This window comes from Uloborus diversus, chromosome 8 (genome assembly GCF_026930045.1).
Source record: "Uloborus diversus isolate 005 chromosome 8, Udiv.v.3.1, whole genome shotgun sequence".
NCBI classification, from domain to species: Eukaryota; Metazoa; Arthropoda; class Arachnida; order Araneae; family Uloboridae; genus Uloborus; species Uloborus diversus.
In genome coordinates this window covers 149,036,996-149,051,910 of record NC_072738.1, presented here as the reverse complement: position 1 = coordinate 149,051,910, position 14,915 = coordinate 149,036,996, and the positions used below count along the sequence as shown (strand labels likewise).

Sequence of the window (14,915 nt, the reverse complement as noted above, 5' to 3'; positions counted from 1 at the left end):
CCAAAGAACAACTACAAACATATAATCACACATTTTTCGTTTTATATTTATTACGGCAGAAATTGAGTGATTACACATAAATAAATTTCACATTATTTTAATTTTCCTAGGTTAGTCAAATCTGGATAACTATTGAATATTAAGTAGAATGGCAAATTAGAGTTAAGAGTCAAAAAAACATATTAAAAGACAACATAATATATAATAAAACTAGTAGCATACCTCTTATCAAAAAGATATTCTGCTAAAATGTCAAGAATAACTAAATAACTTTTCTCCAATGAATTCAAACTGCTATCTCTTGCATAAATAGATGGTTGTAAAACAACAGAAGAAAAAGCTATTGGTCCAATCATTCCTAGACATTTACTAGCTTCCTTCTGCACCTAAAAAGGAAAAAAAAAATACTGACATACACAGAGAATAAATGTTGACATTAAATGCTTTGAACTAGCTGAGCCACCAAGATGTGTGAAAGATTAGGCTTGATTTTTAACAAGAATATGATCAATTTGCTTGAAAATGCTTAGTTCTAACACTTGGATTACATGCAATGCATATCCTACAGCAATTGCATATTTTTTATTTCTATTGATGTAAAAGAAGGAGGGCAGCATATAAATACATGAAGAAAGTAATTTTTTTTTTAAATAAATGCATATTGGGGCATTTTTCAGTTGTCTCCCTGTCTTTTAAATTCCTTTTTAAAATTATTCAACAATTTTATAACATTAAGCAAAGATTTCTTTTTGAAAAATATTTTCACTTCTAAAAGTAAATTTCTGTCCATCATATTTGATATATGTTTGGGTGAATCATTATTTTGATCTAAATTCGTACTTTTGAATTAGAAGTTCAAGTACAGTTCAATCTTCATTCAAAGTTCTGCATTGAATACTCTGCTCTCTGCTTAATCTTATTGGTTGTTTAAGCAGGGAGCTTCTACTACTAAAATGAGTTTGAATTAAAATGATTTATGGATAACAGACAGGGAGATGAAAGTTAACTGGTAAAACATAAAGAAATTATTATTACTAGAAAATCGCCCCTTCAAGGTATAGTGGGTGAAAATTGCTTCCACATTTGAACGAAGCAATTGCCTGTTTGGTGATATTTTGACAGTTGAAAATTTTCCCTAACTCCAGGGGATTAACCCTAAACTACAGAAGATAGCATTCATTGTTGACCACTTTTTCGTTTCGTCATTCTCTTAAAATGAGTCTTACCAGCAAAACAGTTAAGTTACCGTATCCAGTTCAGCCTTGTCAAAATAAAGCATTTCCCTGCATGTCAAACATTACCGAATTTTTTTATAAAATCATCATGCTGTGGCGCGACTTTCATTGTTGGTGACGTCACAGAGCGTTACTCGATCAATGAATTGGCTATCCTACATAAGAATTTTTTTTTTCTTTTTGCCACATTGTTGGGTTGATAGCATATAGCATTTTCACTATGAGAAACTATAAGCACATGCAAAAAGAAGTTTTGTTACACTATTTTCACAGAGTACAAATATGGTTTGATGACCATGGACTACATAATCTTTACTTTGTCATGGTGTATTTCATTTCAATCTTGCTATAGTACAAAGAAGAAAAAATTCAATAAACTTGTCAACTTTGTATGATAACATTAAATATTTATTACATACTAGCCGCCTGCGGCGACCAGCTGGTCTGCCTTTTTACGCCATTCGCCTTTTTGCGCCAGAGTTGCCGCCTTCGGCGGCTGCTTAGACAATTTAGCGACGGTATTAATCAACGTTTTTCTCTTTTTTCTCAATATTATCATTCGCCTTTTTACACCGATGTTGCCACCTTCGGCGGCTGCTTAAACAAATTTCGTGGTGGTATCAATCAATCTATATCTATGTATATCATTAGTAGTTTGAATAAAATTTCTAGATCTATCTCCAGTTCCGTCGGTTGGAATATTTTTAAAGGAGGGGGTACGACGTACTCTTCATGCAAATTTTGTGGAAAAATAACAAAAAGCACTTCCACTTTTATGTGAAAGCATTGTTTTTTCAAAGTCATGGTGTGTGTGGGGAGGGGGGCACTGACACCCCGTTGAAGTTCCTTAAATGACGGACATGCCTCTTTCGTGCTGTCCATCTGCTATATCGAACTCTATATTTGTCTATCTATCAATCTATACGATCTGCGCATATCTACCTCCTGACAGTACAATCTTTTTTTATTTATATAAGTATTAATTCGAAAACAAAAACATTTTTTGTCCACTCAACCTCTATCTATCTCTGTATCTACCTAACCTAACCGCCAATTCGTAACAGAAACGAAGATCATGCAAAAAATCGCGGACTTTATTTATTTAATCAAAATAGCCCTCAAAAATAAAAGCTCTTTGTTCCCCCGTAGTGTTCAAAAAGTAGCGCTTGCAAAAAAAAAAAGAAATGTGAAGAGAAGGCAAACCATTTCAGTTGGATCACGTGATGAGGTAAACTCGGAACTCAGCCGGCAAGCGAACAGCGCGCGTTGTGTTCTGCCATTAAAAAAATTATAAAAAAAAAACTATTGCGTATTTTTTAAAACTTTTTTCTTCTGAAGAGGGCGGAATGTTTTTACTATTACCAACTAAAATTTTAGGATTGAGGGTTCAATACTTGTCGCAGGATGGGTTTCGAAGAAAACTAAACCCAGAAAAAAATGTAAAATAAAGGTTTTTTCAAAAATCAATAAAAAATACAAAAATTGCTCTATCTTCAAAATTTTTTCAATCATCATATTTAAAACTAAATTTCCTACATTATAGTAAAAAAAATATTTGTGTGGTGCGATTGGTTCGGGGTCTGTGAGGTAAAAAGTACTAAAAAGTGCAAAAAAACGCATAAAACATTAAATAACTTTTTTTCTAATAAAAATATCAAAAATCGAAGCCCGAGGTGCACATCTTCCGCAAAAACTGCATCTGTATACTAAATTTCATCTTTCTAGGCCTTACCGTTTTCCTGGGATGCGCGCCACAAACACACACACACACACACACAAACATCTTATTTTATTATATGTATAGACTAAGACACATGTTGCAGCAATGGGCACTCTTAAGGATTTTTTAAAAGTTATGTTTTACTTAAAACTTTTATGTAGAATATTTTCGTGTCTTTTAAAATTTGAAGAAAATCTTGCCGATTTCATAATAGGAACAAGAGGATCAACAATAACCCAGGATTATAAACATGCAAGGGAATTACCAAAAATTAAATAGGAGCTAAATATTTATTATTATTTTCTTATACATGATAAGCTAGTAGCGAAGAATGTATATTACTTTGTCAAATTTAATTTGAATTCAAAACCTCATAGTCGTTTATTGTGCATTCTAGGCAAGAGCTCAATATGTACAACAGCCGAAGCTTTAGTGGGTCGAAGCCTCGGTTATTCGGCGCTTACTACAATTTGCGCTTGGTATCATCACTAGTTTAATTGTACCCTGTTGAAAACTACTCTTTCTAAATTTAGGATAACTAAGCAGTAATTAATTTATGTTTTTTTTTTTTTTTTTTGAGCAATCACGATTGCTTATTGTTCTCACTCGACTGTTTTGAATTCCTATGATTTTATTTTCCCCCCGCCTCGCTCTGCAGCACCACTATCGGCCGACCGCCTCACGATGCTGCACCTCTAGCGAAAGTCGTCTCCAGGTTGCGTCACTTACTTGCCTCACTTACACATACACCTACACACATGCACAAACACATACACACACATACACACACAGCTACCCACACATATACATACCCCCCCCCCACACACACAAGCACATTTACACACAACTACCCACACACACACGCAAACACACATGCCTACATACACATACTCCCACACACAAACAAACATACCCCCCCACACACACACAAACATGCCTACATACACACACACACTCGTGATTGCGAAAAACATAATTTGAATTCAAGATACCAAAGTTCAAATTATTATTGTTTTTTTATTTATTTTTTTTCAGTTCAATGTGAACAGATGCAATAACACTATTGAAATTTTAAAGTTGCAGTTGAAAGTATAGAAATTGTGTATAAAATTATCCTGTATGACTAAATGCAATACAGTGGCCGCCGCTTATATGAATCACGTTTGTTCTAAACAGTTTTGATTGCATAAAGCGGTTTATTCAATAAAGCAGCCGCTTCAATATAGCTTGATCTTGTTCTGTTTTCGACGATTTGATTTATTAAAGCGGTTGATTCAATAAACCACTGATTCAATTCGCAACTCCAATAAACTATAGGGGGCGCTGCAGCCACTGTCTAATGGCGGATGAAAAAGGTAAAACAAACAGATGTCTTAACTTATAACTTGCTTTGAAGCTTAATGAATGACAGTAATATTTCATCGTGTTTGTGGGAAACTTTCTTTTCTATTCCTCTGAAATTACATTACACTACAAACTCTTTGAAGCCTGTAATTTTCTCCAAAGAAAACACGTGGAACGGAATGTTTTACCTTTTTCTTTAGTTTTTTTAATCACCGCAAGGTAGCGTATTCGAGCTCTGGAGTTGTGAATTAACCGGCGACCACTGTACAGTGTTTCAAGAAACTGCTATTTCTTACCAGTCGTATTGTTTGATACATTTTCTCAGTATCTATGAAATATCAGAATGCTTATTAAAATAACTCTTCTACGTAGAACGCTGAGAAATCTATTTGAGAGCATTAAGTAAATTAATGAGTGAGAAAAATATTTTATCCAATGAAAAAATTACACTTTCTTATCAATATCGTCTGCTGAAACTAATGGAATACATCTAAAGAAAAAAAATGGCACAACCTCATTGAATATAACCGCCGCCAGAATTTCGCGAAAAACGATTTTGAAAAGCAAAACTTCCATTCTTTTCCCTTCAATGCATATTTTATTCCCCCTAAAGTCGCGCAAATTTGTGTCATAATTTATTTACAATAATATCGTAAACTTTTATGCATGCTTCAGTGTTTACATACGTTTTGTTAAATTCTGTGCGTAGTGAAACGTTCCTTCAGGGCATTTTGATAATGCATAAATAAAACCAGTTTTGCTCGCCGATTGAAAGTTTATAAACTGTTTTCTTTGCAAGCATATTTCAAGAGAGAGATATTCCGAGATTGAAAAATTTATTTTTTTTATTTATTATAGCCGCCTACGGCGACCAGCCGGTCCGCCTTTTTGCGCCAGGATTGCCGCCTTAGGCGGCTGCTTAGACAATTTAGCGACGGTATTATTAATGATTTTTTCTATATATTAATATTATCATTCGCCCTTTTACACCAATGTTGCTGCCTTCGGCGGCTGCTTAAATAAATTTCGTCGTGGTATCAATCAATCTCTATCTATCTTAGTAATTTGAATAAAATATCTTCTAGATCTATCTCCAGTTCCGTCGTTTGGAATATTTTTAAAGGAGGGGGAGGGGAGACACAAACGGTGTATTCTTCATGCAAAATTTGTCGAAAAATAACAAAAAGCACTTCCACTTTTATGTGAAAGCATTGTTTTTTCAAAGTCATGGTGTGTGTGAGGGGGGGGCATTGACACCCCGTTGAAGTTCCTTAAATGACGGGCATGTCTCCTTCTTGCTGTCCATCTACTATATCGACCTCTATATTTGTCTATCTATCTATACGATCTATGCATATCTACCTCTGACCAGTAATTAACAATCTTTTTTATTTATATAAGTATTAATTCGAAAAAAACATTTTTTGTCCTCTCAATCTCTATCTATCTCTGCATCTACCTAACCTAACGGTCAATCCGTAACGGAAACAGAGATCGTGCCAAAAACCGCGGGGTTATTTAATTAATATTGCCCGCAAAAAAAAAAAAAAAAGCTCTATGTTCCCCCATAGTATGCAAAAAGTAGCGCTTGCAAAAAGATAAATAAAACTAAAAAAAAAAAAGGTGAAGAGAAGGCAAACGATTTCAGTTGGATCACGTGATGCGATAAGTTCGGAACTCAGTCGGCAAGCGAAGAGCTCGCGTTGCGTTCTGCATTAAAAAAATTGTAAAAAAAAAAAAACTATTGCGTATTTTTAAAAACTTTTTTCTTCTGAGGGGGGTGAAATGTTTTTACTATTACCAACTAAAAATTTAGAATTTAGGGTTCAATACTTTCTGCAGGATGGATTTCGAAAAAAACTAAACCCAGAAAAAAATGCAAATTAAAGGTTTTTTCAAAAATTTATAAAAAAATAGAAAAATTGCTCTATCTTCAAAATTTTTTCATTCATCATATTTAAAATTAAATTTCCTACCCTATAGTACAAAAAATATTTGTGTGGTGCGATTGGTTCGGGGTCTGTGAGGTGAAAAGTACTAAAAAATGCAAAAAAACACATAAAACATTAAATAACTTTTTTTCTAATTAAAATATCAAAAATCGAAGCCCGAGGTGCACATCTTCGGCAAAAACTGCATCTGTATACTAAATTTCATCTTTCTAGGCCTTACCGTTTTCCTGGGATGCGCGCCACAAACACACACACACACACACACACAAACATCTTATTTTATTATATGTATAGATAGATGTTTGCGTATTATAAAAACGAGCTGATGTGTGCATCACATGACTTCCTTTTACTCCAATTGAATGATAAAAGTGCCTCGGAGTATGCAAAAAAAAACTTTTAATATTTTCACCCCAAGTTTGTTGCAAACCGAAGCAAAAAAAAAAAAACCCTTTTCTTTCAGATACATTTTCTCCAACATTGGCAATTTTAATGTGATTCAATGGTTAACTCTCTAAATATTGCCAATAGTGGCCAAATTAAAACCAGAAAAAAAAAACGCCAAACTTGTCGCCAAGTTAGCAATAAAATTTGGTGACCAAAAGCTTAGCGATATATTGCGAAGTGTTTGCCAAATTCTAACACTATTTGAGTTTGCATTGAAATTAACGATTTCCCCCCAAAAAGGTGTATTTGACCCCCCTAGGAACATCCGAATGTAACCAAAAGGGGAGGTGCACAACTAGACCTCACTAGGAGTCTACGTACCAAATTTCAACATTCTAGTTTTTGAGTTATGCGAGACACATACGCACATACATACGTACATACAGATGTCACGAGAAAACTCGTTGTAATTAACTCGGGAATCGTCAAAATGGATATTTCTGGTGTCTATACGTTCTTAGGCATGTATCCACATGTGGTCGGGTTGAAAAAAAAAATCAATATTTATTCAAGTGCGAGCAAAATGAAAATTAAGGTCGATTTTGGAGTGAATTTTTTTTTGCGCAAATAATACTTTCTTTACTATGTAAAAGGAAGTAAAAAAAAGTAAATGTGCAAGTATATGCTTGACAAAACTGATTCACATACAATTACTTTTTAAAGTTTAGAGTGACATTGAACTTACTTCCAAACAATGACCTGGAGAACACAGTGATGACAAATGGCACACCAACTCATGTAGTATACTGTGTTTCACATCTTCCGAGAAAAGAGTTTTATCTATTTTAATATAAAATAACAAAACTATGATTAGTAACGCCACAGATTATTTTTTTATTTGTTTGAACAAGATGAAAAAGCAAAAACAAATTAAAAAAATAAATAATAATAATAATAGTAATAATAATAAAATAAACAAATGAATACAAAAAAAAAAAAAAATGATGAAAATGTTTACTTTTTAGCTTATTAACCATTTGCTTCATCTCTTGTACATTCTTTGCAGATTTAAGTTGAACATAAAGATGTTTAATTCCTTCTGGGGTATGCTTTCCCATCATTTTGCCAGAAACTAAAAACAATTTTATTTCCTGCAAAAGGAAATCAATACATTATAATACATATATATATATATATTAAAGTAAAATCAAATGAACACAATATACAGTTGGTTCTCTGTTTAACCTTGCTTTATTTAACGACTTTCTCTATTTAAAGACAACTTTCCACGGTCCCGTATGCTCCACTGTAGTTTTAAAACATTCTATTTAAGGACGCATTCTTCTTAAGGGCGATTTTTTGTGATCCCTTGAAAGTCTTTAAATAGAGAGCCAACTGTATTATGTATGGTTAAAACTAGCATTTTTATTGGATTAGTGGATTTCATATAGTAAGAGAATAACAATAAAAGAAATAAGTATGATAATTTTACACAAATGACCTACATCACTTACATTGCAAAAAAAAAGAAAAAAAAAAGGAAAAAAAAGAAAAAAAAAAGCAAAAAAAAAAAAAAAAAAAACAACATAAAACTGGAACAAAATTATCTATTACCAACCAGCTTGTTATCTGGTGGCTCAACTCCAGGATTTTAACTCAATCATCTAAGACATACTTTGCATAAAACTTCAGCAATAATGATTAATAATTTAAATTACAAATTTTTATTTTTAATACCTCAGAACTAAAATGATGCAGTTTTAGATGGAGAGCTAAATTGTTCACAATAGATAGCTATTCACCTATAATTTTCATATTTTAAGGAATTCAGAAAAAGATCTTTAAAATCAGAGGGGATATTCAAGTTCAGAGATAAAAATAGGGGAGAGGTGTCTTCCCTATTTTTGTTTCTCAACTCTTAAACTCATCAATAAACTCTTAAACTTAATTAAACTAATTTACACACATTAGTTAGCATTTTGATGCATATTGACAGACCTAAAATATTTTGTTGCTGGTTGACTAACTTACTTCAAATATTACATTAACTATTTTTAAAATTTTTACCAGTTTTTCTCTTTTTTCTTTACAACTCTTTGCCTGTGATTTTTTTAGCTCCTTATTTCACACTACGATCAGAAAGATCAAAAGCATTTACTGTATTCAGTCCCACCTAATTTAGACAAATTTAAAGCTTTAAGCTACTAAAAACTAGCAGTTTTCTAGTTTGGAGGTTACACTAACTTTTGTTGATGCAAAAGCCCATTACTGAAATCCCCGAGCATTAAAAACTTGGATTTTTGTTATTTTCAACTCTGCAAATATTTATCCACAGTGAAGTCTCTGCACAAATAGAACTTTAAACGCCCCCACTCAGTTTCATGAAAAATAGGATCATTCCATTATTTAAGAAATAGGAACAAAATTTTGAAAATTCCACTTTCTTCTTTCTTTTTCTATCTTTTCTGCTTAGTTCGGATGAGGATGCTTCCACAAAAATTTCAGTGGAATGCTCGAGCGTTGCAGCAGCAGCACCTCTCAAGTATATATCCCTGACTCTGTATTTCTTACTTTTTCCTGGCATTTTTAAAAAATTGCTAAAAAAGTGCAATAAAAACAATTTCTTCAAGTTTTTTTGACTCAAAACAGAAACTTAAAAAATACATTCTAAAAATTTATTTATTTATGAGGCAGTGAGAAGCATAGGGATGTAAGTGAACATTCTTCAGTTTCGAGTAAAATCAGTTTAAAGATAACGTGCTATAAAGACTTTCATTAAAAAGTTTTTATAAATCATGCTGCATAACAGTACCTACCAGGGCTACTAGAACTATCTCTTGCCTCAAGTCAGAGGATAGGCTCGTCTACCCTTTGTACGGGTTATCTCTGAATTTTTTAATTTGCCACTTACATCCCATTGCTTCTCACTGCCTCATATAGAGAAAATAATTTTGTAATACACAATATAGATGGTGGAAAAACATCATAAATTACATACTTCTAAAAATTTATCTCATACTAGAAACAACAATGTCTGTAAAATTAACTGATTGTAAAGACTTTTATCTCCGAAGTCATAATTTTAATGAACACCAAAGTGATATCATTTACCTTTTCTAAAGGCAACTGTGCATTCATATACTTTATCGAATGTAGCTTGTCCACTAATGAAGAAAACATTACAAGATCAGGAAATGGATCCAAGTATGGAATGTATTCCACAAAATGTGGAGCACAGTCAATTACTAAAAACGATATTAAAGAAAGTACCTGAAATTTAAAACAAAAAAGCATTATTAAATAATACGTTTATTAATTTCATGTATTTTGAAACTCTGAACTCAATTAACGCATGATATGGGAAGATAGCAATTTAGGCCAGTAATGTTTTAATAAGTTAAATATATATTTTTGGTATAGAGATTCTTTTCTATCCACTAAATAGAAGGGAAAATAGTCAGTTTACTTCAACTAAATCAGGAAGTTTAGTTATTAACAAGATTTCTATTTCTGGAATAAGCTGGAAATTTCATGCACATTCAAGGCATATTCAGTGCTGCAGTGCGGGGGAGCGCGGTTCCCCAAAATATTTGGTTCATAGTTGTAACAATAATGCAAATTTAATGTAAAACGGTTTTTAACAACTTTAAAAAATAAATAAATAATAAATAAAAGTCTGCTCTTTAAATGAAAGCTGGCATAAGTAATCCGAATTGATCTTTCTTCTTCTTCTTCTTCTTTTTTTTTGAAGCCTACCCTAAAACAAGTGAATTTCCTTAAAAAAAATTTCTCAACTACAGCACTGGGTATAACTAAAAGAAACCTCCATTAAAAATTAAATTAAAAAAAAAGACAGCATTTTTTTTTATTAAAACATTTTTTTTCCAGTAAATAATAAATTTGAAAAAGGTTTATTTAAAAAATTAATGCATAGAACAGCACACCACTTAGAGGAGAAAAAATTATCAAAAACTTACTTGTTGTCCCCTTTCACTATCATTTACAAATGGAACCAAACTACTTATCATAAAAGGCAAGTATTCACCAATGACCTAAAAAATATTCATAGCACTGAGCAAATAGCAATTCAGCATTATTACACACTAATTTTAAAACTTAATTTCAGGGAAGTAGGGATTGAATGCCACACCAATGGATGCGACACATTGTTACTAAACATTTTTTAACTAAATGTTTTCGCCAATTAATGGTTTTAGTGTAGCTTAAACCACAAGTAGGAGAGAAGGTACATGTTTGCTGGATTTCACTAATGAAGCAGAAAAATTGAAGATAAACATCAAAACTAAATGCTGGCATATTTCTTATTTCATTTCAGAAATTCTAATTAATAACAATAAACAATGCTATGCAGTTGACAAATCTACCTTAGTTATAGAAATACATGAATTATATTTTTGTCTTGTATATGTTATACAAAATGGCTAAAAATCAATAGCTACCAGTCGGGGCATAAATGAGACAATAACATGGGACAATCCCAATCATCTCCCACAACAGTTAGCAAGGGTAACACAGAGGCTTTTAATCTTTACTTTTTTTTTGGATTGAAAACAGCGATTTTAATTTGCGACTTATCAAATATTCTTCCTCTGTTAATTCAAAAAATAAAATAAATAAATGAAGTATAATAATAATAATAATAATAAAATAAAATAAAAAACCCACAAAAAATATGAAAGTTAAAAATTCAGTTCATGTCTTAATTGCCAAAGCAACAAAATCAAGAAGAGAAAAAAAGAGTAAAAGCCTTTTATGACATTTAAGTTTAAATTTACCAGCAAGAATATTACTAAGTATGACACAATAGCATATCAATTAACACATATTACTTTGACAGATTATCCACTCCACTTGAAGAATCATTCATTCCTAGATTGATGATAAAGGACACAGTTTCTACTCTTTGATTAAACATATTATTTTGTCACAAATATATTAAAATGTTTAGAAAAAAAAAAAAAGAAGAAAGCCCTAGTTTAAGTACAATAATGTACAAATAAAATTAGACAAAAATGAAAAATGTCTCACTCATTCCCTAACCCCTCAATCATTGACAATTTATGATACACAACATACTTTTTGTTTTCTTTAAAAATTTCCTAAAATATTAGTGACAGTGTCCACTTATGGAAAGAACAAAAGTGCAACATCAATTTTATCATCAACATCATTACAGACAGAATCCAACTTCTTGCCTCTGTGGTAAGGGGAAGATGCCTTTCTAGAGGATCTTCTAAACAGAGCTCTTTTCAGATCTGCTTTTCCATTAGAGGAAAACCAGGAAAAGAATCAGGCAGTTTCATCTGAGACAGACAATAACTACATAATTTTTCAAAGTACTGAGTGCAAAGGTTTGACCTGGGGGGGGGGGGGTCAAAGAGTAGCTATTCAATGAAAATTGTAGCAAAAAAAAAAAAACTACAAAAACCAAGCCCACTTACATGTAAGTACATTATTAATTTTTCAAAGCCGAGGAGTGGAGGCAATTAAGCATCCCAAATAATGGGCCTGCCAGAATCTGAGATTTATAATTTTGGAGCTTGTTGAGCTGTGTCTAGGAAACATGTCAGTTCTAAATCATAAGTCAATACAACAAATACAAATGTAACGCCATTTGTATTTGAGCAACAGGCCAGCAACAGGCTCTGGGCCCAACTAGGCTGGTTCTGGTCAGTTTATTAGTCCCCAATGAAGATCAATGGCCCTTTTAAAGCTATCCACCCCCTTGCTTAGTACAGCCACTTCCGGTAAGCTGTTCCAAGTGCCCACGACCCTACTAAAGTCGTAGTTTTTCCTGATTTCTAGGTTAGCCTGAGATTTAAATAGCTCAAAACAATGACCACTTATCCTGCTTTCAATACAAAAATTTAGATCTTTCATTTTGATAAATTTAGATAAATGAATTATGTCCCCTCTGACTCTCCTTTGCTCCAGGCTATACATATTAAGCCTTTTAAGCCTGGTATCATTACCTATATCTGCCAATAACTATGATTCCTAAGAATTTAAACAAAATCTTTCTAACAATTTTGTATTATCACGCTAGTACACATACTTATGAAACAAAGTGTTTTTTTTTTTTTTTTAAACCAAAATCTGCATTAACCTTTTGAGGCACAGCAGTTTTATTTGAAGTTACCTAGCACTTTATTAATCTTTTTACTACCCAACTGACACAGTAGTTTGTATAGTTGGGCAGAAAAAAAAAGTAAAAAGCTAGGTGGCCTGACACAAGCCCGCCATGCCTCTAAGGGTTGACACAGCAAAAATTACGAAGTATTTGAAGAAGTGACAAATTCAAAGCACAATATTTAATTACAAACAAATTGAAACAGCAGTACAATAACAAAAATAAATTTTTATCAGTTACTCGAAGGAATAATAAGATGGAGGTAAATGTTTCTTTTTTTTGTACCCCCCCCCCTACTCCCACAGTAAAACCTTTCTGTTAGCTATTTATATCAATGCACTAATATAAAGCTATTATTTTATTAATAAAGTGGTTTAACTAACCTCCTTGAAATGAGGCATAACTTGCTTGCACAATGATAGAATCAGATTACTGCAGTATGTGATTAGAAGTTCATCTTTATCAGCTGAATTCCTAAAATTGAAATGTACGAATATAAATAGTATTCATTTAGTAAAGCAAAGAAAGGACAACAATACGACATAATTCATACCTTTGTAAATCCAAGAAGTTAAGAATAGTATATATCAGTTCTTTTATCACAAAGAAGCTCCATTTATTATCATAACTAAGAGCAGGAAGAAGCTGGTCCAAGAAGCAACGGTACATACATAAAACACGTCTCTCTTCATGGGCTCTTTTGGCTTTAAAAAGTATAATACTTAAAGATAGAAATACATTTTGGATAAGATCCTGAAAGAAGGAGTAAAAATAGGTACAAAGAAATCATCAAGGATTTAACCAATATAAAAACTAAACAAGTTTAAGAAATATACCGCTTTGTTGCAAAGAAAATGGCTGGAAGATGACTTGTCTGAAATAAGAGGCATTAGCAGTGAAACAGATGCAGAGAAATCATCAGGCGTTAAGTAAAGCACTTTCTTTGCTTGACATTTTGGTCTGTAAATTAAAAACAGATTAAATACCGCAGAAATATAAAAAATAGAAGAAACTTGGTATAATAAAATTATTTCGTTAAATTTTCGGAAGAAAAGAAAGGTTTCATAATGTGCTGGTAACTTAACAAGAGTCGGGCAGAACAGGATTTCAGCGGTAAAATATTCAAATTTTAAAAAATTCTATGTTTTTGTTGGCAGCTGAGATCTGAAATTTCAAGACCAAAAACTAAACGAAGCATTTTAAAGGTAGAAAATATGTACCTTAGAGTGAGAGAAGGACATTTTAAAACAACAATTCGTTGTAAGCTAATGCAGAAAGGAGTTTTACAGAGATTCATAACAGAAATTTTAACAATGCTTAACTGAGGGCTCTATGACAAACCTGCTAAATATAACCAATATTGCAGAACTGAAGTTGGATTCGGCATTTCAATTTTTTCACCAGCTTGATGATATATGTCACCAATTTATGACATTACTTCAGTTGGTATTGAAGTTAATTTTTACTTTGAAATAAAAAGAATATAAAAAAGAGTACCACGGAAAAAGTCACAAAAATGAGTAAATAGTTTTTTTGGAAAATATGATTGCAACCAAAAAAGCGAGGCACACAAGTCAACATGATACATATGAAACTTCAACTTTCTGCAGGTTATTGTTTTTGAGTTTTATGCGAAATACGTATGCACGAACATTCGGACAACAAAAGAAACGCATTAATTACCTTGGTTATGGTCAAAATGGATATTTAGGATCCTTATATATTAATACGCACACATGTCCTTAAGGACGTGCCAAAACTTAAATCAAAATTTATTCAGGGGAAATAGAAATGGCAATTTTTGACTGAAATTATAGCCAAAATAATGTTTGTGATTACAATACATACCTCCTTTACTTCATGCCAGGAAGTAAAAATAGAAGGGAATTATTTTACAAATCTGTGCAAGGTTTGACTTTTGAGAGTTCAGGTATGATACTTTCCTTCCTCGTGGCCATAAATAAAAGATTATGTGAATAAATTAAGTTGTGTCATTCGATATGTTCTATATGTGAAAGATTGGAAAACGATGAATGAATCAGATATTTCATCGAAGTTAACTCAAGGAAGATGAACTTATGCCTTTTGAACTTTTGGCATCTTATAGTAAACTTATAAATAAAAAA

At 32.3% G+C, this 14,915-nt stretch overlaps 1 protein-coding gene across 1 annotated transcript in view; it reads right to left on the bottom strand.

Moving 5' to 3' along the window:
• LOC129228679 (serine-protein kinase ATM-like) overlaps positions 1–14,915 on the bottom strand; it is a 127,410-nt gene that overhangs the window by 68,587 nt on the left and 43,908 nt on the right. The window contains exons 18-26 of the mRNA XM_054863362.1: positions 13,626–13,749; positions 13,343–13,542; positions 13,173–13,263; positions 10,616–10,690; positions 9,750–9,908; positions 7,657–7,789; positions 7,398–7,478; positions 4,750–4,766; positions 223–386 (exon numbers count right to left, since the gene is read on the bottom strand). Of these exons, the coding sequence (XP_054719337.1) occupies positions 223–386; positions 4,750–4,766; positions 7,398–7,478; positions 7,657–7,789; positions 9,750–9,908; positions 10,616–10,690; positions 13,173–13,263; positions 13,343–13,542; positions 13,626–13,749 (1,044 nt within the window). The remainder of the gene's footprint in view (positions 1–222; positions 387–4,749; positions 4,767–7,397; positions 7,479–7,656; positions 7,790–9,749; positions 9,909–10,615; positions 10,691–13,172; positions 13,264–13,342; positions 13,543–13,625; positions 13,750–14,915) is intronic.